The 27,681-nt window shown below is 43.5% G+C and overlaps 3 protein-coding genes across 9 annotated transcripts; all 3 read right to left on the reverse strand.

Moving 5' to 3' along the window:
• Positions 1 to 1,076: 1,076 nt before the first annotated feature.
• Positions 1,077 to 21,948, reverse strand: LOC119552171 (phosphatidate phosphatase LPIN2). 5 transcript variants are annotated; one of them, XM_037861999.1, is made up of 12 exons: positions 10,181 to 10,383; positions 7,119 to 7,550; positions 6,318 to 6,526; positions 6,115 to 6,252; positions 4,912 to 6,045; positions 4,748 to 4,847; positions 4,476 to 4,604; positions 4,187 to 4,382; positions 3,917 to 4,128; positions 3,353 to 3,853; positions 3,057 to 3,160; positions 1,077 to 1,772 (listed from the first exon to the last, which is right to left on the reverse strand). In XM_037861999.1, the coding sequence occupies exons 2-12, from the start codon at positions 7,296 to 7,298 to the stop codon at positions 1,577 to 1,579; spliced, it is 3,099 nt and encodes a 1,032-aa protein (XP_037717927.1). In that variant the 5' UTR covers positions 7,299 to 7,550; positions 10,181 to 10,383; the 3' UTR covers positions 1,077 to 1,576. The 5 variants fall into 5 exon arrangements, with proteins under 5 accessions (XP_037717927.1, XP_037717928.1, XP_037717924.1 ...); XM_037861996.1 differs by lacking the exon at positions 1,077 to 1,772 and adding an exon at positions 2,107 to 2,705; XM_037861995.1 differs by lacking the exons at positions 1,077 to 1,772; positions 10,181 to 10,383 and adding exons at positions 2,345 to 2,705; positions 21,813 to 21,948.
• LOC119552172 (PDZ domain-containing protein GIPC3) lies at positions 11,294 to 21,951 on the reverse strand. 3 transcript variants are annotated; one of them, XM_037862002.1, is made up of 2 exons: positions 21,813 to 21,951; positions 11,294 to 12,834 (listed from the first exon to the last, which is right to left on the reverse strand). In XM_037862002.1, exon 2 carries the CDS (start codon positions 12,719 to 12,721, stop codon positions 11,708 to 11,710), a length of 1,014 nt encoding a protein of 337 aa, XP_037717930.1. In that variant the 5' UTR covers positions 12,722 to 12,834; positions 21,813 to 21,951; the 3' UTR covers positions 11,294 to 11,707. The 3 variants fall into 3 exon arrangements, with proteins under 3 accessions (XP_037717930.1, XP_037717929.1, XP_037717931.1); XM_037862001.1 differs by lacking the exon at positions 21,813 to 21,951 and adding an exon at positions 13,782 to 13,938; XM_037862003.1 differs by lacking the exon at positions 21,813 to 21,951 and adding an exon at positions 13,386 to 13,527.
• Positions 21,952 to 22,932: 981 nt separating this feature from the next.
• On the reverse strand, positions 22,933 to 24,753 carry LOC119551884 (ras-related GTP-binding protein C). Its single transcript, XM_037861480.1, has 5 exons — positions 24,569 to 24,753; positions 24,016 to 24,486; positions 23,733 to 23,951; positions 23,531 to 23,673; positions 22,933 to 23,477 (listed from the first exon to the last, which is right to left on the reverse strand). The coding sequence occupies exons 1-5, from the start codon at positions 24,569 to 24,571 to the stop codon at positions 23,156 to 23,158; spliced, it is 1,158 nt and encodes a 385-aa protein (XP_037717408.1). The 5' UTR covers positions 24,572 to 24,753; the 3' UTR covers positions 22,933 to 23,155.
• Between the last annotated feature and the right edge of the window lie 2,928 nt (positions 24,754 to 27,681).

Here is a 27,681-nt window from a genome sequence, read left to right on the forward strand (position 1 = left end):
TTTCTTATATACAAATTTGCCGCATTTATTTGTTTTGAGCGCATTCTGTAGGATGTTGTTTTAGCTGCAAGGGTATATAAACTTCGACTTGGTAAAGCTAGCTTCCTTGCCTGTTTTAAGATGGTGTTCTATAATTTTTAATAAGTCGCCTTGAATAAACACCATCATGCGGTGGATCAGCTGATTTAGATTTCAGTTGTTGCATTATTAACATAAACAGCTAAATCTTTTTAAATTTCCATCGTTTGTCTGGAGGGGCCGCAGCGACGTCTATAAACTATACATAAATGCGCTTTGCATGGGTGGGGTATTTTGCGAAGGGTATAAGCCGATCAAAATATTTTTAGATAATGCAAAACTGATTCTGATAGGGTTATAGAGAAATTTAAATCAAAGAAGTTTGGCTGAGATAGTGTTTTTAATTTTTTTTTAAAGAAAATATAAAGATAATTTACGATCTTAGAGGCCACATAGAGTTTCTGCTGCTTTGACTGGAAAATGTTGAAATATAAAAATTCATCTGAAATAGTTCAACAAGAAGACTAGACTACGAAATAGTAAAACGAATCGTTTTTATTTGTTTCCAATCCATGACAAAACTGGAAACGGTTATCTTATATCTAGTGTTTTAACACACTTGTAAAAATCTTTTTTTAAGGTTCCCCTATTTCGGGAGAGTTTGGCCCCCTAGAAAAAGTCATTGTGGATCTGCCACTGAGTTTGGATGACCGACCATTTGTGGTCACTTAAACTGCCCACTTCGTTGTCCGTGGGCCTTTGTACGCCAATGTGTATGCTGTACGGCCGGTCGGTCTGCTCTGCATTAAATGAGCATTAATTGAATTGGCAAAATTACGTTGACAAATGAAATACTCCCCCGCCAACGCACACCCCACCCTGGGATGTCATAGATGTGCCCCCAGCCCGCCGATTTTTGCAGCCACATACGAAAATTTTCCACTGCAACATGAGTGGCCCCATGGGAATCGAGTACCATCCGAAGTCCACTCAAATGTTTGTATATATCATATACAACCAGCCAGACAGGTGCTTTTCCAATAACAAACAGAGACGTGTTTATCTCGGCTTTCTTTGAATTTGAAGCATTTATTTGTATTGAAACACTATAGTTAAGTATACATAGGTCTAAAGCACAGTTTTCATAAAAACTCCAAATAAAAACCTCATCACAATGAACTAAATTTAAATGATCACATACGAAAAATAATGAAATCGAAAATCACAACTCCCATACGCCGTTTGGAATATGCATCTTCTAAGAACCTGCAGGAGTCTCAAAGGAACTAACTATAGTAATAATAAAACTCAATTTTGATTACAACTTAAGTCCAACCATTCAACTAGAAACGATCGAAATGTAAATGATAATGAAACCAAGGCAATCGCGAATCCTGGCTAAGCTTATGCAAAGTTATAGATATTTCATTTTTGGTAAGCACATCTAGAGGGTTTGAAGCTAAGCAAACAAATCTGAAAAGCGCTATCTGCTATATAGAGTTTGCTGCGTATCCGTATAAATATGGTTATAGTATAGTTAGGGTGCTAAGGAACCAGTTCACTGCTCGGGAATGGGTCGCAGGGTGGTCGTCTCCACCTTGCTGCTGGGTGGCACCAGTGCCGTCTCCAGCTCGGGGATCTCCAGGTCGGGGATCGGGTCGCGCCAGTAGTTGAAGTTGGAGAACTCGGCGGAGGCTTCGTCGTGTTTCACCGGCGGGAACAGTTGGTCGACAATGTACGTCATGCTGCAGTATCTGGAAAAATTAAGCAGTAATATGAGATCACAAGAAACATTAAAGGCCAACGCCTGTGGCTATGCTACAATGCCCCCCTTTCGGCAGCAGCCCGTGGGTATGCAATAAAGTTTCGAGAAACTTTGTAACCGGGAAAAGTCGCCTTGGGATATACTGCGCTTTTTTTTAATACAGTGAAATTTATATACCGCGAACTATACAGTCACATACTCACGCATACTTAAAAATAAATGTTCAGTTTATAGAAGATCATCTATGTATATACTCTAACTACATTCAACTATCGGATCTAGCTCACAACTCATGCCACATACGGATAAATAAAAGATTTCCATCACAGCGAAAATAAAGGTATATTTTGTTGGGTATATATAATTGTCATTCTTAAAACTAGACATAAAGACCTGCTGGGAGCAGAATACTTTCGAAACATAACTGGTCGGCGAACTTGGAGCTCGCGGACCTGGCACATCAGGCACAGACATATATAGGACACTCCTAACTCTCATAGAAAACTTATCACAATTTTTAAGCTGCACAACCATCGGCGTGGGATAGGACTGGAGCTATGTCTAGGAACTCAGCCACTTGGGGGGCGAGGCCAAGATGACCTCGTTTTTGGAGGAGACGCGGCGGACTCGCATTATGAGACCCACATCGGCCGACTCTTCGTCCCCGGAGGCCGCGTCCGCTTGGATGCCATCATCATCGTTAGCAAAAGCATCGTTGTAGAGGGTTCCTTCGTCATCGTCCTCGTCCCCGCTGCTCTCCTCACTCGGGCCGTGCTCCACGTCCACGTCGTAATCGTCGCTGAACTGCAACTCGTCCTCCGACTCCTCGTCGTCGAAGACGTCCGTCCGGTAATCGAAATCGTCTTGGTTGGTTAGCAGGGGAAAGTACTCGTCGACTTCTAGCGACTGATTGATGTAGCCACTGTGTAAATTTGACAACCAAAATGCTTGAATTGAATTTGGCAGGCTTTTCGATCGGTTGATTGATTGGTTGATTGAGTGGGGTGCGTTTTGGGGTAGTACAATGGATAGATACTACACAGTAAAGGAAGTACACTCAAACAGCTTAGAAACACCTAGCGTTACGTAATGAAGTTAATTCGACTTGAGCCAATTAGCGTTTGTTTGTTTGTTTTGGTTTTGCGAATTAGTTAACGTTATCGGATGTGGCATGAGTTCAGTAATGAGCAACACCGGAACCATATACATGGGGAGACACATGTGCAAATAGAGCTAACACTAGGCTAGGGGATCCTTGCGGATCGGTACTTACGAGGACTGGAATGTTTGGGTCAGCTCGTGCTTCAGCTCGCCCTTGGTGTTGATGGTGAAGATGCGCATGATGGGAATGCCGACGGCTCGGTAGGCCCACACGTCCTGGAAAGGAATACAAAGGGGGTGGATTTAGTAACTCGTCTCAGCGAGTATATAAAGTAAATGAGTAATTGAGAAACCATTTCCGATTAAATGATGGAATCACTATACGACAGATATTACAAATACCCATCTTAATTACATCTTAAGATCTAAATTGGTCACTAAATCGGCAATGGGGGCAATGGGACTCACATTGATGCGATTGCCGTAGCCGGCGTAGAAGGGCTCCTTGTCGGGGAAGAGATCGCGGATGTCGGACAGGCAAGCGATCTTGAACTGCTCCGGCTTCTTCTCGATCACCTCGCGGTGGAAGGCTGAGATCAGGGAAGTGGGATTCAGCAGCAGCGGGCCGTCCGGAAGCATCACGTTGCCCTGCCGGATCGACCGGAGATACTCGCGTGTCACCCTGCTCTGGCCGATGGCTCGGGCCGACAGGTAGAGCAGCTTGTAGCCGTTCTGCTCGATCTTCGAGAAGAGCTGCGCCACCCCGAGCTGCGCCCAGTCCTTGCCCACCATGGGCAGGATGTGGCCCAGCACATCCGACCTGGTGATGGTGCCGTCAATGTCCGAGATCACAACCTTGTCGTTGTGCTTCCAGCGGAACAAGTAGCACTTGCAACGCGTCGTTCCCTGATAGGCGGTTGTCACGCTGAACTCGATCTCGTTCATGCCCTCCTTGAGGTTTAGTTTTTTCTGGAGGAGTTAAAAGGATCGTTATATTTCTTGTTGGTGAACTAATTGGCTTTCTGGACTCACAATGGCCGCCGAGCTGAGTCGCAAGGACTTCTTGTAGCGCTCCTTGGGCTCTTCGCTCCGGTAGGAGCCCATGGACAGCTCCTCCAAGTTGTCCACTAGTGCTGAGGTGTACTCCGCGTTCACTAGCGAGTCGCTCTTGCTAAGCGTGGGATCGCTGATGTCCGGCGAGGTGGGCCGTGAGGTTTGCGTGGCCACCGCAGCCTGATCGCCATCTGGAGGAGATTAAAACTATTAGGTTGGCCGCCCACTAAGATATCCCATTAGACGTACCCTTCTCATCCTTGCCCAATGGCATTCCATGAGCGTTGCTCCCATGGTTGGGCGCAGCGTCCTGCGAGCGCCGCCAACTCCACCAGTAGCGCTTGGTCTGGCCCACATTGTCGGCCTGGGCAGCTGCTTCCTGCTTCTCGTCTCCAACCAGGCACTTGCCCTCCACCGTCTGGGACATCAGTTGCTCGATAGCTTCCTGTTTGGGGAACATTTCAAACACAATATGTTTAGAGCGGGATGCGAAGAAGGCATGGAGCTACACAAAAGCCTTGGCCTGGGGCCAACTTACATGGGTTAGTGGCTTCTGGAAGGTGATCATTGTCATGACAATGGGACATGCAGCCATCCAGGTGTAGTATTTGCCATTCAGCCGTACGACTAGGTTAGGCGATGAGAAAATGCTGGGGCTTTTGCACACCTGCGCACAGGTACAAATGAGGGCGTGGCATGGGAAGAGACTGGTTAACAAGGCGGGATGCAGTGCGTGGGGGGCGCAGTGAAGTGCATGGAACTTAAACACACACACAGAACATAGCGCTGGGCCATTCTGGGAATACTCACGTCTGGATAGTTGACCAGGTGACGATCGAACTCCTCGTCCGAGGGTGCTGATCCCTGCTCCGACATGCCGCACATGGACATGGCCACAAAGTCCAAGTACCTGAGAAGGAGTTACAATTGAAATGGAGGATGCAAATAGGAGTCTACTGCGGGGCTAAACTTACTTTTTGTCTTGCTGCTGTTTGGTCTCGTCAAAGTCCGAGTCAATACTCTTCTGACCCTCCTCCAGGGAGCTGGGCGAATGGGGCAGGCTGGTGCCGTTGCCACTCTCGCCATCCTCCTCCGGCGGCGAAGCCTCCTTGGACCTAGGTGTGGGGAAGTAGAGGGCCGCCATCTCGGGATCCATGCTGCCTGCATCCAGGTCGGACAAATAGATGTCCCCCACTTCGCCCACGCCCTTCTCCTTGCGCAGCCGATTGGCCCGCTTCATGAAGCTGAACATGTTGCTGAGCATCGACTGGTGCTCGCTCTGCTGCACCTGGGCGGCGCTCATGGCCTCGTTCTTGGCCTGCTCCGGAGTGGGCAGCTCGCCCCATTTCCACGAGGCGGCGTTCTCGTCGTCCACCACATGCCGCTTGTCCCGCATCGTTGTCTCCAGCTCACTGTCACTCTGGATGGGCGTCGAAGGTCGTCCGCCGGCGACGCGACCCGATCCGCCCGCGCCACTTCCCACGGGAGTGGTTATCTCCGTGTCGCTGAAGAAGTGAATGTCCAAGTCCAGACGTGGATTGGTGGTGGGGGTGTGGGGCAGCTCGCTTAGCGGGCTGTCGTCACCGGTGCGGGCGGTGACTAGAGGACCCGATGGTTGCTCATCATTTGACGAGGAGGTGTTGTTGTTGTTGGTGGCACTGGATATGGGGGCATCGCCCTCATCGATGTTGGTGACTCCCAGAGATGCCGTCTCCGCCGAGGGCAAATCACCGCCGGCAGCACTGCCCACGGAGCTGCTCGAGGAGGTCTTGCGCTGGGCATTCTTCTTCATCTGCGACTTCTTGCGCCGCTTCTTGGTCTTGCTCTTGGACACCTCCTTGGTGGCCTCGCTGGTGGTCACCGGAGTTAGGGTAATATCTGGTTTGGGCTGCTCCTTCTCCTTGTCCTCCTCCTTGTTCTGCACTTCCTTCTCTGTCTCAGCTGTCTCGTTGGAAGCTTTGCTTTGGCTCTCCAGCTCCGACTCTGCCGGCTTCTTCTCGCCCTGGAACAGCTCCTCGTGCTCGGCCCACTCCTGGCGAATCTTCTGGGTGGTGAACTCCTTCAGTTTCTCGCTCAGATTGCGACGTTCCAGAGTGTTGTCCGTGTGTCTGTTTTGGTTGGGTATGCATTAATCGAATATGTACCGGATGGCATGGGTATGAAAAGGCATTGTGTACCTGCGCTGCGTGTAATCCGAGACCTGGTTCTCGAACTTGCCGCCCTCGACGGCGGCTTCCTTGGGCTCCTCCTTGGAGAAGTCAATGGAGTTGCGTCGCGGCATCGGCAGGGGCAGGAGCAGATCCTCGCTAGCGTTTCTAAAATGGTTAGCAAGTGACAGGATGAGTCTGGGCTGGTGGCGAATTAGGCAAATCCCACTTACTTGTCGGCCACCACTCCGCTGATGTCCTCCATGGTGTCGTTAGCCTTGTCCCGCGACTGCAGGAAGCTGTTGGGGATGGGCGAGGTGGCCAGGTTGGCCGGCAGCTCCTCGTCCTCATCCTCCAGGAACTCCTCCACGAAGAAGGCCTCGCCGGAGTCGCCCAGCTTCATCTGTATGTCGACAGGGGTGCCATTGATCTCAATGTCCACCTAAAGAAATGGTTGAAAACGTAGATAAGTAATTGAAATTCGTTTAATTTTGATTATTATGTAAATTCCTTCCGCAATTCAAACCTATATCTGTTATTTTGCTTTATTTAAATACGATCATCGACACTCACATCGTATTGCATATATTATAATTTCGCTAATTATTTTGTTTGCGTAATTATAAGATATAAGAGCATCAATAGGCAATACCCTCTTTACAAGCTCTTTGTACATTTTACCTACATATAATATCATACAAACATTTTAATATCTCAGGGCCTAGATACAAAGTTCATGAGGTTTAATGATTGGTTGCTACATTAGAGGTTCCCCTAGCAATAACTTGCCTCGTTAGAAACGAAAGTCCCCTTAGTTTTTGATATGGATGAGATCATCTCGGCTTTGCCAAAATAAAACACCTTGTCATTAAGATGTTAAGTGGACATTACCCAATTAATTAATGCATTACCACCAAGATGTTTATATCTTAGATTTGGAGACTTATCTAACTAGCGTTCTATATATTTTTCTGGCCTCTTATACACGTGTCTTCTTAAATATACAGCTTTTGGGGACTAATGACTCCACTTACCACCTTCTCCCGACTCCTCAGCACTCCCAGTTTGCCGAAGCGAACGTGGAAGGGTGAGCACTGGAACTCGCCATCCCGCTGCTCCACCACGATCACATCGATGGCTCCCGTGAGGGTGGCCGCATTGATGTCGTTGTAGAAATCGCGGAAGTTGCTGAAGACCCGCGCCAGGCTATTCATCTTTGGTCTGCTTCGGTTCGGTTCGATCTGCCCGAAAATGGGGGCTCCTTACTGCTGGGGATCTCGCCTTGAACTCCCCGGGATCTGCTTGTCTAATCGCAAAGCTCCGACTTTGCGTGGTTGCGTCCGCCTTGTGTGGTTATATGGCAGCCATTTTTATTGGCAGGCGGTCAAATGCGCCGCTTATTGACGGAGGAATCGGCTCTGCGACGTGCTGGGCGATACTTTGGACCCGCCTCTGAGATACGGCAACTGTAAAGGGCAAAGCGGAAACGGTCATGAGTAATTTGTATAGGCCATAAACCATTTTTCCGACATTTATTTCGGCTTGGCAACGGCGAGCGTCGGCAGAAGAAATAGACAAATTGCATCAGAAGGCATCCTGTGCGCATTGGAAGCCCCAACAATGCACCTGAATTTTATTTTTAACCCTTCGTCTTTCTCTCTCGCGGTGCTCAAAGTCAAGGTGAGTTCCTATAGACCGGAGACAAAGCCTCGGAGCAATGTGTTGCTGACCGCCAGCAACATGCAGTACTTTTGCGCTGAAATGTTGCCAAACGGCGGACGTGACGTCGAAAATACAAGCGCAAAATGAAAATTATAAACAAAGCATCTTCCTATAATATATTTAACACTTGGGGTCACAGTCATAGCAACCATCTAAACGAAAAATAAATCCCTAACATAGTACCAAACGTAGTAATTATAATAGTTGTTGATATAATAAGCAGAAACTCGGAGTTGTTGACTTAAAAATAACTAATCATTTGGAATTCTTCATTTTTTTACGATCAGAGATTAGCTTTTATGATTTGATTTACGCGTCGCAATAATATTAACTCGCATTACTTTCAATTTATTTTTGTTATTATACACTATTTAATATTTACTTTGGAATGGATTATTTATTAACAAAATGTGCAAGGTTTTAAAAGTTTTGTTAAGGGTCAAACTAGAGAAACTTATGGCAAATGATTAAGAAAGTTTATATATATTTTTTTTTTCCATTTTAAAATAATATCTTTTTAAACTAATAATAATATTTCGACCAGTGTTGTTCATGTGCGAGTATCACTTGATTGCAATTCATTTAATTTGCCCTGCACGCGGTTAAGTTTATTTACAACAAGTTCAAGGCAAGACTCAACTTGGAAAGAGGGGCTAATAAAATTATTGGGGCTGTCGGCCCCGCTGAAGGCACTTTCGAGTGCTTATCTGGGATAAAAACTATTTACGAGTGTCACCACCGATGAATTGGGGCGATAAACCAGTCGAACGCCGCTTATCAACGACGGTTAGCGATACCAGTGGCGTGTTCTACTGTTGCGAATGATAAAACACAGAATAAACAGCCCCACGAAACACAAACTCATGCGACCTCACTATAAGTATGAATTAATCATGGGCCCCGAAAGACATCACGCGATATCGAGTGGAACGCGGGCTTTACAACTCGGAATACAACCGAACAAGTTCGTTAATAACTAGCCGTGGAGTTCAATGTCCAACATTGCACAATAATTAGGCGAATTCAACAAATAATAATGGATTTTTGGCTTTTGGCAGCCGTGCCAGCGGTCGTCGATATCGGCACTTCACACACTCGACAATCTGGCGAGATTATTTTATTTTGGCTGGCTGGGAATTCGAAAGAATTAGCCAGATAAGCCTTCAATAGATTTGAATAGGCAAAAATACGATTCTTTGTTGTCTCAATTGTTGATTTTAATCAAATGCCTACATTTAACTACAAGTTTTTGGTAAACATTTGAAATTATTTATAAGTTTGTTATTAAAAAGTGTATTTTTGAGTCAAACCTTGTATGTATCATTTGTACTAATGATATTTTAACTCTAGTTTAAGTTAAATTAAAAATTTTACTAATCGCTTCCAATATCAAATGTTTGTGAACAGGTTTTATTTAAAAGAACAGTTTAAGACTATCAATGAAACATATACTTTAAAGTGGGGAAACCCTATTTTGTTAATATTTAAGTGTTGAATGACTCATGTATCAATTTGACCGACTATTTCGGTGATACTTTTTCTCTCAGTGTATGGAAGGGGCGGAAGGGGGACCTAATCGGGAGTCCTACATTTGCACGCACCACCCGAACAGCAGACATCACGCCATCTGTCACGCGTTGCGGCCCCGCTTCACTTTCACCTGCGAAGCTGCGGAGCCAAGCAAATCGCGATTCGTGGAGCAAATGCGGGTAGCAAAACAACATTCGATGAAACGAAGCACATGGACATCAGCCGATGGTAACAAGAGTAACAACAGTGGGTAACAAAGAAACCCCAGAATGGGGCCAACTTCGGGAGCTATATGCGAGTGTATCCAGACAAAGGCACAAAGGAGAACTCGGGCCTCCACACAAACAATAACTCCGTGACTCGAAAGATAACGCTGCATTTCTGTATGTACAACAAAAGCATTTGTATTTCCTAATATCTCAAACAGACGCTTGAGAAACTATATTTTTTACCAGATAAAGGAAACATAGTTCTTGTACTGGTAAGCCTTTATTTTTGTCTGTGCACAATCACGCAAACTTAGCTCCCGCACCAAATCGAAATTTAAATCCAAGCAGATTGGTTCAATTTCGCGACGAGTTTAGTTATAATGTGCATTTTAATGGGTCTGGGTCTGCGGCTGTTTGCTGATTTGTGTTGAGTCACGATCAAAGTCCAGGGAATCGGAATGGGGGAATGCGAGCGAAGGAAAAGTGGCGAACAAACAAACAAACACGGGCACAAAGTCTAACCAAAGATCTTGCCAAGAATACGTCTGCAGGCGTACGTTCTCGGCGGATCTCTAGTATAATGGAAATTTTCGAAATAATTCGTTGGTTTTCGGTATGTAATCCGAATTCACTACCTGGCACAAAATTTCAGCACTGCTGTACAATCGGCGCCCTTGAAAACACTAGCGAAACTATGGCGAATCACTCTGCTTTCCGTGTATTTTGTATTTCTTTTCTGTTCACAATGTTATTGAAGAGTTCTTGGGTGTTTCTTCGGTCTTTCTGATTCTTCACTGTTCGGTTTCTTCCGTTCACTTGTTGCTCGCTCGAGATCTCTTTGAAGACTGAGCGTTGGAGCGGTGCGGCTAATCGAATTAGGCAGGTGCCCGAGTGTGAGTGAGAGCGCGAGAGAGTGCAAAAAGAGAGCAGAAGCTTCGCAACAAACCTGTAAAACCGGAAAGTCATGTAACTCTTGTTGCCAAGGCATATCTATGTGCAGACAGGGGCGGTCGGAATAATAGCTACCCTGCATTTTTCCTTTCACCAAAAATTTTCTCGAACGTTCTTCTTCTGTACATACATTTTTATCGAAAAATATAGAAACATATTGGGAAAATTTTGGGAGTATTTAAGTTTTGGCAAGTACTTCTATTAAGTTGACCACAAGTGTATATAGGCAAGTGTGTGAGTGAGTGGTGTGCAAATGCACGCTCTCTCGTTCTTACGCTCTTTTGGCAAGCCTTAATAACTGTGCTTATCAGCTGCTCGCACGCCAAACAGCAGCTGTTTATGCGCAATCAAAAGCTCTATACGTGTAATAAATAAAATAATGGTATATGTATGATCTGATCAGAGTCTGGGACCCCAGAAAAAGCGTCATTGTGGGATGGCGCGATCTACGTCACTGGAAATGTTCAGAGATCTTTTCAGACTGACTAGATTCTTCTTTCGGTACAGGAAGTCTGCCATAGAATATAGACCCGAATGAGTCCCCATGATCCATGGTCAAAATATGCTATACTGCGGGCAAAGCAAATTGTGGGAAAACAATAAAAACGCTAAGAGAAAAACAGCCAAGCAATTCGTCACAATTGAGGACTGTGGAATATTTTCCGTGTGCCATACGATCGGTGCCAACAAGAGATAACGACAGCTTTATGAATCAAATTATACTTTAAGACCCGAGCAAATAAACAAACTTACCAAAACAGATAACAATAATAATCAAAATTAAAACATAAGCAAAATCGTGTATGATTAAAATAATTTAAATTTATTTGTATTGTTTAAATGATAAAACTAAAGAAATATAGTTATACGTATGTACATCGAACAAATTGTACCAAAAATATATAGTATGGATGCCTCAGCACATCTTCCCGTCCATCTAAACGAATGTATATATAATAAATAGGTTACCGTGAAGAATACAAATAACTAAATAATTGGCAAAGGCAGACGACATATGTTTGTATATGGGATTGTAGCATGATATATGGTAAATATAACTAGGCTCTAAAACAAAACATATTCAGATAGCAGATAGCAGATAGAAGATAATAGCAATTACTAAGAACAAGTCCTCATTTCAATGGTTTTATTGGGCCCCAATAAACAGGCAAAGTGAAATGCGTCCGAACCTCGGTATGGTAAGGTCCCCATTACTTGGGACTGGTCGTGGATTTGCGCCGGGCATCCGTTATGGCACCCCACAGCTCGATGATGAAGTCGTCCGTGAAGCCGAAGGACTCCAGGTCGGAGTTGTCGATGGCCTCGGCGAAGTCCATCGAGTTGGACTTCTGGTCGCCCAAGTCCCAGATCTGGGACGCCAGCTCCGTGTCGTTGATGCCCATGAAGGACTCCAGCAGGTTGTTGATGGCCTCGATCCCGGCCACTGTCGCCTCATCGAACTGCGGCTCGATCTGGGCATTGCCATTGGCCTTGAACCGCAGCGTCTCCTTGCCGCTTCCGTAGTTCTTTCCCCCGGCCGATCCCGACGCCCTCGACTGGCTGCGCGGTCCGATGCCCTGGAAGCCGCTCCTCACCGGCTCAACGAGGCGCAGGGTGAAGGTCTCGCCGGTGGCTATGTCCTTCAGCATGCGCGCCACCTCGTAGTGCCGCTTGCCCACCATGTTCTGGCCATTGAGCTTCTCGATGTGATCGCCCACGCAGATGTGCTCGATGCGATCGATGATCGAGTCCTCCTTGATCCGCTTTATGAAGGCGTAGCCGGCTCCATTGTCCGTGATGGTCAGCCCCAGGGCGTCCTGCGACTTCACAATCTCGATCTCCTTGGGACGACCCTTGCGATGGGCAAAGATGAAGTCATCCAGGCCGATCTGACCGCCCAGCAGACGCGTCATGTCCACCTTGTGCGAGTTGAGGGTGCAGAAGAGGATGTCCTTCTCGGATATATCGAAGCACTCGGCAATCTTCTGGTACAGCTCGCGAACGCTGGAGAAGTCGTGGATGAGGCCGGTGGGGCTTCCGTGGGCCAGTTGGCAGTGGAAGACCAGCGGCGGCTTCGTCTTCTCCGGAATGCTGTTGTTGTTATTGTTATTGCTGATGTGGCTGCCCTGCGAGGAGCCGGAATTCATGGAGGAGCGGCTTCCGAACTGGGAGCCCCCATCCGCAGTGGGTCCCTGTTTGGGTGATTTTCTCGTGAAGAGCGGCATGATGGGATGGGATGGTGTCCTTAGCTAGTCCTTGGGCTGGAGAACGGACTCTAGTTGTGGGACATGTAGGGCTGGGTTCGTCCAGTGCCTGTTACCTTGCTCTTGATCCTGATCTGTGTGCGTAGAAGAAATGGGGATGCTCTTGCGATTAGGCGATTACACTTGGTGTTAGGCGTTGCGTTTAGTATGTTTTGTGGCAGTTGCTTGGGCCTAGACTTAGTCATAGGCTGGTGGTGAGTTAGTAGCGATTAATTGGGGGATGAGAGTGTGTTCGTGTGCGAATACGGAGTTAACACTGTAAAGTACAGCCCACAACCAGGCTAGGGGTTTATCTAATCGGTTTGTCGGTTCGAATCGGTCGTAAATTGCAAACGGGAAGTGGAAATACCAAGGCCACCTGAACAAAACAATGAATCAGAAATTGATATAGCCAGATTGGACTTAAAGCCAGTGAGATCTCGACACCTTAGGTTACACCTTATCACTGGTTTTTTTTTCGTTTAGTATTTCAGTCAGTCGCACCATCGAACACTTGCTATTTGAGGTTAGACACGTGTCAAAGATCTACTACTATTGTAAAGTTCTTAAGTGGGGTCTCAGACAACATAAACACTCTCACTAATTACTATTTAGTCAACGCGGTAATCAATTGATTAATTGTTACCCTACTAAAGCAGCATAACAGCGACGAGCTGCGGAAAAACACATTGAATTCCAACCAACTTTTGTCACACTGAGCTGGCTGCTTTTCACTACTTTTCCCCCGACTTTCTGGTGCTGCGATAAGATTGACTGAACGCGCGCGATAAGACAACTCTGCAAGATAAGAGCCTCGGCAAAAGATACGGGTGGAACCGAGGGTTTATCGCTCAGTTTCCGCTCCCTGCCGACGACCGTCCGATGCAGTCCGTCAATGTGAACTGAGCCATCGGCCGAAGGTGGCCACTTAATGGCAGCCTGTTCCCCTCTATGTTTTCCTTCGTATGTTTGTCTCCTATGCACTTCCGCTGGAGAAAAGCCGCAGTTCATGAACCTCCACCTCTCCGCTAATTGTACGTACATGAGGGAACGAAGCTGGCACAGCGCTTGAACTTGTACTTGTCTTGGATCTGACGAATTGCATTTACACACTAAAATTTTGATCAAAACAGAGAAGTCTTTTAAATAAAAAGGCCTGGAGAAATGTAAGCCACTTGGCTTCCTTAGATTTTTTTGGCAGCTGAGTGAGTAGGGTGTTCTACTCCCCAGTTGAAACATCGAAAAACCACTGCTCTGGGTTCGAGTCCCGGTAGGTTCAATTAACATAGGGTCTTTAAAACATAGCCGTTTTAATCACAATGCATAAATCACTCATGTCCACAATCCAAGAAAATATAATTATCGAATTTGTTTTGATCAATTTAAAGGTTTGGCCAGTAGGCCAAATCAGGTATTTCTCTTAAACTCAGCATTTATGTTGTAGAAATGATAAGATTAGATGGAATAAAACAAATTAGTATAGATACTAAGCAAATGTCTTACAAAAGCAATGATACTCCATAGTTACAACATCGAAAAACCACTGCTCTGGGTTCGAATCCCGGTAGGCTTAAATGGTATAGGATCTCCAAATTACAGCCGTTTAAAAAACAATGCATAAATCACGTAAGTCCTTAATCCAAGAAAATAGATTTATCGAACTTGTTTTGATCAATTTAAAGGTTTAACCAGTAATTTAAATCAGGTATTTCTCATAAAATCAGATTTTATGGTGTTAAAATGATTAGAATATAGATAGTATAGATACTAAGCAAATGTCTTACAAAAGGATACAAGTATGCGAAAAAACCGCATATGGTTGGGGCATACAAATTTAAAATTAAAACTCTGAACTAAAGCTGCAAAGTAACTCAGTTCCAAAGATTTTTTCCCCTTCGGTGATGACGATAACTGGTTCTCTCGGCTTTAATTAAAACATGTTACACACATCCCAATCGAGAAAACAACAAGAGACGAGCCCCTTCATTCATATGTATCTCCATTCCCATATATAAGTATATGTGCGAGCGGGTTCTACAATGTAATGTATTCAGAGTGTCATAACAAGCAAAACAACAGCGAGTGGATAGATAATGCCGCTAGTCCCATCAAGGTCGAAATAGTTGAGAGCGCGTGAGTTGCTCGCGCCTTAACAGCCCAAGAATACTCGTTCTATGCTGATACACATACAGATGCGAACTTATAGATTGACATACATCGGCCGATACTATATGGCGCTATATGGCACCGGCTAAACGAACTACGCAGTGGAGGTGAAGCATAGAATTTAATGTGCCCCCAAAGGCGGAAGCCGGCTGAGAGGGCAGGCCCCCTTCGGAAAGCAGAAACCGGTGCGAACGATGATCTGCCATCCGAAAAAGTCTGCTTCAGCTACAAGTTGCTGGCAAAAAAGAGATATACGCCCAAAAGTTGTCGTAAATTATACCATCCAGGGTCATTAGCTGGGGGGCAGTGTTGACATTTCAGCTACTTCTGCGTTCGATCAACTCGTTTTTGTCTCATAAAAGTGAACTCGAAGGGAGGGCAAATGTTGGTTTTTATCTTTACCCAACGTGAGCCCATGCTTTATTCATTAGAGATGTGTATTATATCTTTTTTCTGTTTTGTAAACAAACATACGTATATGTCTTTAGGGAGTTTAATAGGTTCAAATGGGTTAATACATAGATAACCTCTTGTGTGAGCTCTTTAAAAGTTCAAGATAAATACAACAAATGTGATGAATAAGCCTTTAGCATGTAAGTTTCTTATCTTTTTGTTATTAAAAACTTGAAAACAAATCATCAAAATTCATCATAACTTTATTGCCAGGTCTTGACTACTTTTACTGGCCAGGCCTAGATTCTTACAGTAAAAAGTGGATCGACATAGAGCTAAAACTACTCCGATATGATCCCCCTACGATGTTTTTCTGATCTGTAATTGCCGCTTGGATAAGACGTGAACAAATTCCCTTCCGCGTTGCCGGCTGATGGTGTTGTTTGTTTTGCCCACAGCTTGTTTACTTGGCTGCCATTGGTCGCCATCGGTGGGCTCGCCGTTCAGAATGTTGAGTATCGTGGGATGGATATGTAAAAGAGCTTTAATTTGCTGTAAACAACAACAGGCCGCGACAACAACTGCACATGGCTTTTGTCAAATTACAGAAAAAGTGCACTTAAAAATAACAACTTGGGATAGCAAATGAGTAAACAACAATACGTGCGATTGTTTACCCCAACGGATCGGGAATAGATTTGCGTGGGGGTGCTACACCAATGGAAGAAGTACTTAAACCAGTAAGGAGAGTATTTGTAAGTTTTAGATGATAATGTGCTTGGAACTCTGTTATAAACGCAGTGTTTAGTTATTGTTATTGACTTGTTTTTAGGTTTAAAGTAAAAGGCAAAGTCTTATAAATACACGATACGTGATCAAGTAAATACGCACACCATAGCGCGATTGACACGCGCGTGGGGAATCGGATAATGACACTATTTTGGGTCGCCAAGTTTTTTATACCCTCACCAAGGGTATTATAATGTTCTCGTTAAGACAGTTCACACACAGTTCATTCATCAAAGATGTATCGGAGAATGGGTCACGTTTCAGTTAGAAATATCATTGAAGGAATCGATAAAGAACTACCTATCTTACCAAATACATTCAAACATTGTTGTGGAAAAACGAACATTTGGGATATTTTCTAATTATAGTTATGTTCCATTATTTTTATACCTTTTTCAAAAATTTCAAAAAGTTAATATCACCTTAACATCGAAATGAACTTGGAATTCTAAAAAATGTACCTCAAAGAAATAAAGATTACATCCAATATATATATAAAACCAATTCAGAGTTTCCTTTTTTACTGGCCCTGAAATTTCCCATACTATACTAAAGATTTTAATATCAAAATATTTATATGTATATTCAATAATTAGCAATCTTGAATAATTACCCTTAAATATTAAATAAATAGAGATTAAATTCTATTGTCGTTTCTGTGGAAATAGGTTATACCACAAAAAGATTATGGGGAACCAGAACCTGAAACCGATAAGAATTTGTCAACTCGAACTAGTCAAGGGTATTACATTTTCCACTTGCAGCTCGCACATGCAATTCTTGTTATCAAACAAGCCTTTTGCTGTTGCAATCGACGATGCACTTGTTTTTATTCATTATTGCGCTGTCAAACACCCACTTTGTTTTTTGTTTGCGTAGTTTGTATACAACCAAGTACCTACTTAATAGTACTCGCAAGTCTAGGGGAAAATGAGGAGAAAGGTGAGACCTAGAAGTGAACTTTGATTTAAATACATGTATTCATCGCTTTACGTGGTAATTGCACTTTGAACACCGTTTGCTTTTAATCCATTTTGTATATCTGAGTTCAACTTTCATCCCCACATATAAGACTTGAATTGTTGGTAAACCTTGGCAAGACAAAGGTTGGGTTGGATATTGTTTTCCCCAATTTTTATAGTATCAACAAAACCACGAGTAGTGAACTCAATGTCAAAAACAAAAATACAAAGAGAGCTCTTTGTTTAAATAGTTTTATATACGTACATCCTAAGAGAACTTTCTCTTTATGAAGAGAGTTTAAAAAGCTCTGGTTAAGCTCTCCAAAAGCTTTGAAAACAAGTTTTGTACTCCGGAAGAGAGAGAGCAGAGATCGCGGATCTCCCATTTCGTTGACTAGGTCAATTTTTTCGACTGAATGCGAAAATCACCGGTAACGCTGCCGAAAGGCGAGAATCCAGCGAATACCGCCTGATCTTTGCTAACGGTGAAACTTAATTCGAAAAGTCAACATTTGTGGGCAAAGGCACGGAGACAAGCAGAAAATTGAGCTGCCGTATCTAATGGAATCGAAAAGAGTGCCGCACAGAAGAAATACAACAATATCATTTTTACATAGTTTTGTTAAAAATATTTAGATTTCAGAGCCACAAAAAATTTGTACCTTTAATTTATTCATAGATAAAATATTTTTCTATCCGTTACTCGTATACTTGATTCGTCGAAAAGTATGTATTAAACATGGAGAAGGAAGCGTTTCCGAACCTATAAGATATATATATTCATGATCAGGATCATTAGCAGAGTCGATACAGCCATGTTTGTCTGTCTTTCCGTCTGTATAACGCTTGAATTTTGGAATTAAGAGAATTAAGAGATTCTTGCGCAGCGCAAATTTATTTCAGCATTTCTAACGCCCACAAACCGCCCAATACAAAAAAGTTAACTAAAATGTATTGGTTTTGTAAATTCCTACCTACTATACTATTGGGTATCTGATAGTCGAGGTAACCGACTATAGTGTTTTTCAATGTTTAAAATGTGTAGGTAGATTTGTCAATTATTCTACTGTTTTTCATATTTTTATCTCATAAAAAACGTTAAAAGCATTTATTATATTTTCACCTTTGGCTTTAATTAATAGTATCAAATCTTTAAGTCTTGACACACAAAAAGTAAAAGGAAATTTAAACATTTTGGATTTCTGTGTAGCGTTGGTAATCAATAAATAAACAGTGACATCGGGCGGTTAGGTTCCAGTTACAAACAAACAGAAGTATCAGTTGCGAAATGAAAACTTACTAGTATAAACAAATACAGCGCGGAATACGTACATATGTACATACTTATATGTATCTACTGATGATTCAGATGGTCTGTGGGCGAACGAAGCAAAAGCTTTAAATGTCGCTTCGCCCTGCCCGATAATAAGTATTATTTATGCACTGTTTTTGTGGCATTTTCCGATCACGTTTTTCTGTGGTCCCCCTATTTTTCACTACATTATTCATAATTTGCTGACATTTTCCATTTGCTACGGTCGCTTTTTGAATCGTTTTTTCCCGACTAGGGTCCCAACATAAAGTCGTTGCTCTATGATTGGGCGATCCAGAGCAATGAACTCGGAATACCACGAACTGCAGCCCTGGCTCAAATATATCGAATGGCCCTTTATGGGGCATATTATACCCATACGATACACCAATGTGGAGCACTAAAAACACCCGGGCACCGACATTAGGGTCTAGTTAGCATAATGCACACACACCGGAGGGGCGGCACACCGAAATAACAATGAACACACGCAAAGCCATATATACATGGCGAAAGAAAACACTCGGGCAGTTTTGAAAACATTTAACCGTTTCACCTCGCTGAACCGCGAACTCGAAAAAGCAAATTAAGCAAACGAATTAAAGCCGAAAACCCGTGGCAAAGTTTGTTTTGGGCCAAGTTTATGCAGCCCGACAAAATAAACCCAGTTATAAATTTTTATCTTTTTGTAACATTTCTCTAAAATGGTAATCTGAAGGTTGTATTGTTTTTATAGTGCCTATTTCACCAGTTCACAAATTATGGAAATGAATTCGTAGCGGAAGTTCTGGGAAAAAAAAATTAATTATGTATTACGTAAAATCGCATAATATTTAAAAATATTTCTAAAATACCTTTACAAATTTAAAATAAAAAGTTTTTCGAAGTATTTCATAAAGGTATTTAAGAAATATTATTTTTTATGTGCCCGTAATTTATGATTATAGGCTTGAACCAAGTAGGTGCGAATCTTTCAGAGATCCCTTATTGCAATAAAGAAACGATGCTATGTCGTATCTCATGTTAAAGAAATGACGCTACAAAGAAAATATGTGTAATTAAAGAGGAGAATAAAAACATCCCGCAGATGGAAAACATGCAGATTCATTCACACTGATTCCAAGTATATCACACCATACTGATTGGAAAAACGTTAGTGCAATGATGCTGCACATGTGCGCCTATGAATAAGCATAAAAAAGCGCAAAGCGCGGGCATAAAAAACACAGTTAAACTGATTGGCGAATGTTGATAGGTCGCAGCGCCGCAGATAAATGGGTTGGCAACCCTGGACTCGAGGTATCCAACAATGGAGCTGTTCTTTGACGCTCCTCCTCGTCCCGCCCAAACCCATTCCGCTCCAGCATTTCATAAAGCGCTCGGTCGCATTGAAATGTCACGCAAGCAATTTACATAAATGGAGTTGCTTCCGCTCGGAGAGCTGGAGAACGGAGAGCGTGGAGTGGACAACAATGAATCGCATCCATGGAGAAAAGTATCTGAGTATCTGACAGCCAGTGTCTGCGTATCCGAGCGCTGCTCACGTAGGAAAACAACTGTTAGCAAGTGGCGGATGGCCGGGCAAAAGGCACCAGCCGATAGCTGTGGAGCGGAAGCAGACGAAGGAATCGAATCGATCAAACAATTTCCGAGTCCCCCGTAACTACACAGTGGAAAAAGTGCATTTTCAATGTCCTTTTCAAGACATCATTAAATGTTAAACATAAAAACTAAAATACTGTTCATATTATTATATTAAAAAGGGTTAAGCCATATAAACGTGTTGAACACTAAGGTTCTGGTTCATATCAAAACATTTGGAAAATTATCAAAATTTTCTTATAACTTACTATATTGGGGGAATGGTACAATATAGAAAGGTAATAATTAAAATAAGAACAGATTGTTTTTGAAGGGAATGATCTTTGAAGTGATGATTAGCTACTAACCACACAAAAAAAATATAATTAATTAAGATATACCTTTAATTATGATAATATTGCCACAGTTAGAAGATCTTTTTCCCTTTTTCCCTCTGTAAGGCTTTAAGCTAGAGCATCTTCGTTGGGTTTCCCACTGACCAACTTCACGGTTAGTTAACACCTTAATTTGCCTACAAATTGCTCGAGTTTTGGATTTCTTTGGTCATGGTTGCGTCTTTTGTTTCCCCCCTTTTCGGTGGGGCAAGTTGAGAATTTTGTTGGAGAGATAAAAACTGAAAATCGGAAAATTCAATGCGTAGACGCACGTGCTGGCCGCATTAACGCCGTAGTTTTGTAAGAGGGAAAACGGCAGTGAGCAGTAATAATTATCTCGATGTGCGTGCTGAATGCGAAAATGAAAAGACGCTTTTATTATCGCCACTTCTGCGAAACATTTTGTAATGCTTATGCTGGAAAAATCAATTCGGCCGTGAAATTTCGACGAAAAGGAAAAGCATGCCATGTGCACCCCCCGAAGTCCAACATACTTTTGCGACGACGCAAAGAAGCCGGCACCCCGAAAAATCAGACGGACTCGCAGACCTAACCTCAACATAAAGGCGAAAAACGAGGAAAAGCGACTTGGGGCAGGCAATGGCCATAAAGCATGGAAACGCGGCTTTCAACGTGATGCGTTTTCTTTTCGGGGTGGGTTTCGGTGTATGAAATCATTTTCGATTACGCCTTTCCCTCTGACATAAGTGGGTGTGGTGCCTGAAACACTTGTCGTGGTGGAAAACTAGTGATTAAGCCGCTGCAGCAGCTGCAAAAATCAATATTATCGCGGGGTCAAGAGCGGTTTATCGTGGGGCCTTGATTTCTACACATATTGCTTTTGAAAATACTGATAAATTGGTATTAAGCATTTAAGGATTTGTTTTTTTTTTAATAATAGAAATAATAGCGAGTTTTTATATTCATTACTAACAAAATTCGATATAATAGGTGAACACTTTTGTTGATTTTTCTTCCCTGTTGCCAGGCAGAATATCTCTTTGATTTCAGGGCATTTTCACCCCCCGAAAACCCTGATATCCTCCAAATAGTCTGGAAAAAGTCATTGTAATGCTTGAAGTGCAATGTTTTTTATGACATTTTTTGGCTGTTGCCAGGCGGAATATCTCCTCCTAGTTTTCGACCACCCTCCACCCCCCGAAAATCCTGATGACTAAGAATGATTTCGCTTTCCTTGCCGCCGAGCGAAATACAATACAAAAGATGGGAAAACGCGTGCCGCCACCTTTCACTTTATTTGTTTGTCGGTTGAATAAAATTTGTATGTTAGGCAAATGAATGAGGAACTGGCCGACTGAATAAATGCCCGAGGTGCTCCACCACGTAGGGTGTTAACAATAACCGAAAGACAATGGGATGTGTTGTACATTAGGTATAGTGGAAACCAGGCACCAGAGAGAGACGAAAGACCCGATCAGACGAATATAATATCGAAAGTTGCGAACAGTACGCACCTGTTAGTCGATTAAGATGCTGCTGATGATGCACTTGCATATGTGTATATCAATTTGCGGGTAATGATAGCCCGGTTTAAGGTCTCGCCGACTCCGATATTCCGATTTCCAGTTGCCTGTGGTGTGGATCGTGGGCCCGAGGAAAGCGCCGCTAATGAGCGAGGAAAGCGGACTTTTCGTATCGTATCGTATCGTACCGGACCAGTTGTTTGTCGTCGTCGCCTCGCACACTCGAAACAATTTGTTCTTCTTTTTGCCCAACACGTTATTGAATCTCTTTCACCGCGAACTAACTGGTTTTTTCAGTGCTCCGCCACTGCTCGCCAAATACACACACATTAACCACTTTCCAGGGTTCTCTTTCGCTTAATCTGCCTTTTTTGTGTTTGCCTTTGGTGGCTTTAACGATTAGCGCCTGGGCGTTGAAATTGAATTTGGGCCGAGACGTCGACGCACAATTGGCTAATTAAAAACTAGTAGCGTTATTTAACTAACCCCCGGGAAATGGTCGCTGCACTGCGCTCGAAAATTTCGGACCTCGCGCTGGAGAAATGGAAAAATAACAACAACTGAGCCCAGCTGAGCGCCAAGTGTGACCAGCTTAGGTGCTAGAGGTGGGGTAAAATCGATTATGCCATGGACTTATCGAGTACTTGCGGCTTGGAACTTCGGTAAAATACGGTCAGTTTGGCGCGTAAATTAGAACAAATTTAAACTTAAGTTAGGGACATGATCTAAAATTATAACTGACTTGGAATTTGGAAAATCTGCCTTTCCAAAATACATAATTTTCATCAGCATACCAAAGAATGTCAAAAACAATTAAAGAACCGACTTCTTAAAGTTCGGTGAACATTTTCAGTACGTGTACAGTGTACTCAGTACACATATAGTTTAGTTTACTGAATTTTGGAAATAACTACTTTACATAGTTTTACGTTGACAGAACTAAGAGTACTATGATTTTTAAAGAATAAGCCAATTTAATATCAGTGAACTAAATGTAATGGTCTAACTTTAAATAAAAAAGAAACTGGTTTACGAATCCATCAACTTGAAATGAACAGTATGATAAAATTAAAAAAGCTTTTACAACGATATTATCAAAAACCAACCCACGTTTGTATTTAAAAATAGACATATTTATTGGTAGCATTATCATTAATTTCAACCGCTGGGCAATTTGTTAACCTGCTCTGTGGGAGTGGCGACTTAACGTATCAGTAGACAAAAGTAACAGCAGATATAACGAAAGAGAACGTACAAATTGGAATCGATGTGTCCACAGAGAAGGTAGCGTAGGGCAAAATAAATGGGGCTCGCCGCCGGGGGATGGAGTGCGCCTAATTGATCGGCTGCGCTCGCGACATCCCAGCTGCGTCATGGCCATGGCGAATCAGGGTCTGCTCCTCGACCAGGTCGTCGTCGTCCGGGTCGTTGTTCTCCAGCTGCTTTTGGCGCTTCAGCCGAAGCTCGAACACCTCGCTGATGGCGTCCCTGAAGCAGATGAAGTTGTAGTCGATGACGCCTTGTCGGTTAAAGTTCTCCTCGCGCAGGATGCAGACCAGGGCCAGGAACTTGTTCACCTCCCGCAGGTAGAGTATCGTGTTGTTGTTCAGCTTGATGAGACTAGAGCTTCCGCTATCAAAGGCGGTTTCCTCGGAGCTGCAAGGAACCGATGTTAGACCCAGTAAAGTTAAAGGAATAAAGTAGCTTGCCTGTATATGCTGGACAGATCTATGACCACGTCAATCATGTCGCAGCAGAGCTCGTAGGTCTGCATATCGACAGGCGAGGAGTCCGTGGCTATGTATATCTTGGAAACCACGTCGAACAGAAAGGCCTTTTCGATGCCTGAGTTCTGCAAGGATTACGGGGTTAGATGGGTAGTTTGAAATCTTAAAAGCAATCCCAACATACTGGTATAAAGATGTTCAACAGGTTCTCCAGCGTGGGCAGCTGGGGAATAAGCTTCTGCACCACCTTGGAGAAGGCCTCGAAGATCGAGTGATCGTATATGGAGGTCAGATGGAAGCTCAGGTGAATCTGATTGAGGCCGGCCTCGCTGAGGTCATCCGACGACCGCTGGTGGATATCCCGCTGCGATTCCATTTTTGAGTCGTCGCTGATGCCATCCACCTGGGAAGCAAGCAGGTGTCGCTGGGTTATCAACGCCGATAAGCACTTAAATCACGGATATTACCTTGTGTATGAAAACTTCGAACTTGATGCGCTGGTTCACCTTGTAGGCCTGCAGTACTGTGTTCTTGAACTTGGTCAGCGCCTCGTTGTAGTCATCCTTTGCGTCGATGACGAAGACTAGGGCGCCACAGCCGCCGAAGATCATATCGGCGTCAAAGGTCGGCTCGAAAAAGTCTATCTGGCCGGGGAAGTCCCAGATCTGGAACTGCACGAAACTGGAGTTGTTGATGTCGTCCTTCACGATCTTGCTGGTGGACTCCAAGAAGAGGGTCTCGTTCGGCGACATCTTGTGGAAGACCACCTTCTGGATGGAGCTCTTGCCGGATCTCCGCATTCCCATTAGGAGAATGCGCGGTTTTGTCTCGCTGTTGCCCGTTGCATTGGGCTCCAGTTCCAGGCCATCCTGGTTGTACGCCCGGTAGCCGAAATCCTTGGGGAACGTGTCCGCCGGATAGTCGTCGTCATCGTAGCTCTGAAAATGCGTGATGGGATGCAAATCAGGCGGTTCGAATGGGCGGGGGCCAGTGCGCGATAGGGCTTCTTTGTCTACTCACCATACTGCTGAAGTCTTTTGCCTTCCACTGAAAGATGCTTTTGGGGGTGGAGCCGGCTGGGTGTCAGCGGACGTGTGCATGAAACACACAGATAATGGATATAGCGGTCGCGATCAGTTTACTTTTTCTACTTTTCCTGCGGGTTTCTTATCGGAATCACAATGTGTGCACACCTGCGGGCGGAACTCAGCTGTTCCTATCGATAGCAATCAGCTGGGGGCGATTACCAGATGTAAGGCAGTTTGGTCACACTCAGAGATGACAGTTTTGAAAAACCTTTTAAGGCTTTAGAATTGCAAAACCCACCAAGTCAAGCGAGGGTATTTGGGTTTTCATAACTTTATATTATAAAATAAATCAGTAAAAACTGGATTAAGACGATTTTTTTTTTTCAATTTTAATGAGAATACAATAAACGCCAAAAAATGTCTTTCTTTTATGAATTTTTTTTTGTGAAAATACGAGCATTGTTGGCCTATTTATTGTTTGTACTTCCTTTACATTTTTTACTACTTTTAATTGGAATTTTTTTATTTTTCGAAGGACTTGTGAGTAAAAAACGTAATTTTTGACAAACTTTTCTAGCTAACTAATATTTTTTTACCATAAAAAAATGAAAAATAAATAAAAAATATAAAATTTTAGAAAAAACGGCTTGGTATTCAGCTCCGTTACTTGTAGAGAACAAGATTATATTGTTTTCGTCGGAAAGTATGTAACAAAAATTTACTTCATTGTCATACCAAGCGCCCTGTTATTTAATAAGTTATAGCTAAGTTAATAAGTGAAAATAACCTTGCATGGCCAATAAAACCGCTACCATCCGCAAGGTGGCGACGTCTGATAGATGTTTCTTGTTATACCCGTTACTCGTAGAGTAAAAGGGTATACTAGACTCGTCGGAAAATATTCAACAGACAAAAGGAAGCGTTTCCGACCCCATAAAGTACATACACTGGTCGCCATAAGTATATATACTTAGTATATACTTAGCTTTTGTTTTTTCAAAATACTTATGCCGACCAGTGTATATTCTTGATCAGGATCACTAGCCGAGTCGATCTAGCCGTGTCCATCTGTCCGTATGACTTGTTGGGACTTGACATGTAGGTTCTTGTTCTTCCTGCGCAGCGCAAGTTTGTTTCAGCAGGGTGCCACGCGAGTTACCGACCAGTCGGTAGGCAACGAGCCTCCGGCCAAACCTCCCAGAGCTACCCTAGAAATGGTACGCTGACTGGGCGACCACTTGAGCCCACACATTTGGATGCAATTATGATGCAAACTGAAACATTGTTTAGACCCGGCAACGCTTACGTTTTGATGACATCGCAACAGGATGCCCCGCCCCTCGCCACAGGAAATATGACACAAGCAGACACTTCGAACGGATTGCTGTATAAACACTCTTTATTTCATCTTGTATTAGTGTACAAGCCCTTATGTATAGTATATAAGATTTTATGTACACTTTTGGCAGCGGCGGCTTCTCGGCCACCGCTAAACAATATATGAAGTCAGTCTAGAAATTCACTTTTATCATCGAAGACATACTTATTTTATTTCAACTCGTATTATTTCCAACAATTATAAATATTGAAGTCCCAAATACCAATTCTGAGGACTATTATACGGATAATTGGAACCCCCTTGGACCACCGCTAACTTGGCAGATACAATAACTCGCGCACTCTAACGCCCACAAACCGCCCAAAACTGTGGCTCCCACAGTTTTGATGCTAGAATAAAAATTTTAGCTGAAATGTTTTGTTCTTATCAATACCTTTCGATTGACCCAAAAAAAACTTTGCCACGCCCACTTTAACGCCCACAAACTTAAAAAAATCGTAGGTTTCAACGCGGATATCCCGGAAACTATCAAAAATAGAGAATTGGGATTTCAGATTTAGATTCCGTAGCCTTGAGCGCAGCGCAAGTTTGTTACGCGAATATGCCACGCCCACTCTAACGCCCACAAACCGCCCAAACCTGTGGCGCCCACAATTTGCATGCAAGAAACAAAATTTTAGCTGAAATGTATTAGTCTCGTCAATACCTATCGATTGACCCCAAAAAAAAGTTTGCCAAGTCCACTCTAACGCCCATAACGCTTAAATCTGTCTACCGCCGGTAGGTGGCGCATTTCAGTCTCGCTTCGCTGCTTGCTTATCTCCATTTCCCTTTGGTCCCTTTAGCTAAGTAACGGGTATCTGATAGTCGAGGTACTCGACTATAGCGTTCTTCCTTGTTATACCCGTTACTCGTTGAGTAAAAGGGTATACTAGATTCGTCGGAAAGTATGTAACAGGCAGAAGGAAGCGTTTCCGACCCCATAAAGTATATATATTCTTGATCAGAATCACTAGCCGAGTCGATATAGCCATGTCCGTCTGGCCGTCTGTCCGGATGAACGCTGAGATATGTGAAACTATAAGAGCTACAATACTGGGATTAGGCGTGCAGATTCCTGAGATTCCTGCGCAGCGCAAGTTTGTTTCAGCAGAGTGCCATGCCCACTCTAACGCCCACAAACCGCCCAAAAATATGGCTCCTACAGTTTTGATGCTAGAATAAAAATTTTAACTGAAATGTATTGTTCTCATCAATACCTATCGATTGACCCAAAAAAAAGTTCGCCAACTATCAAAGATAGATAATTGGGATCTCAGATTTTGATTCCGTAGCTTTGTACGCAGCGTAAGTTTGTTACGCGAATGTGCTACGCCCACTCCAACGCTCAAAAACCGGCCAAAGCTGTGGCGCCCACAATTTTCATGCTAGATAAAAAATTTTAACTGAAATGTATTGATCTCGTCAATACCTATCGATTGATCCAAAAAAAATTCGCCACGCCCACTCTAACGCCCATAACGCTTAAATCTGTCTACCGCCGGTAGGTGGCGCATTTCAATCGCGCTTTGCTGCTTGCATATCTCCATTTCCCTTTGGTCCCTTTAGCTGAGTAACGGGTATCTGATAGTCATGGTACTCGACTATAGCGTTCTTCCTTGTTTTTCTTTAAAATCGCCTACATCAACAGCATTGGGCTTCGGCTTCCGGCCTCATCATCCGCTCCGCAAAGCACCGGCATCTATTTCCAGCATCTATTTCCAGCA

This window comes from Drosophila subpulchrella, chromosome 2R (assembly GCF_014743375.2).
Source record: "Drosophila subpulchrella strain 33 F10 #4 breed RU33 chromosome 2R, RU_Dsub_v1.1 Primary Assembly, whole genome shotgun sequence".
In the NCBI taxonomy this organism is placed as follows: domain Eukaryota; kingdom Metazoa; phylum Arthropoda; class Insecta; order Diptera; family Drosophilidae; genus Drosophila; species Drosophila subpulchrella.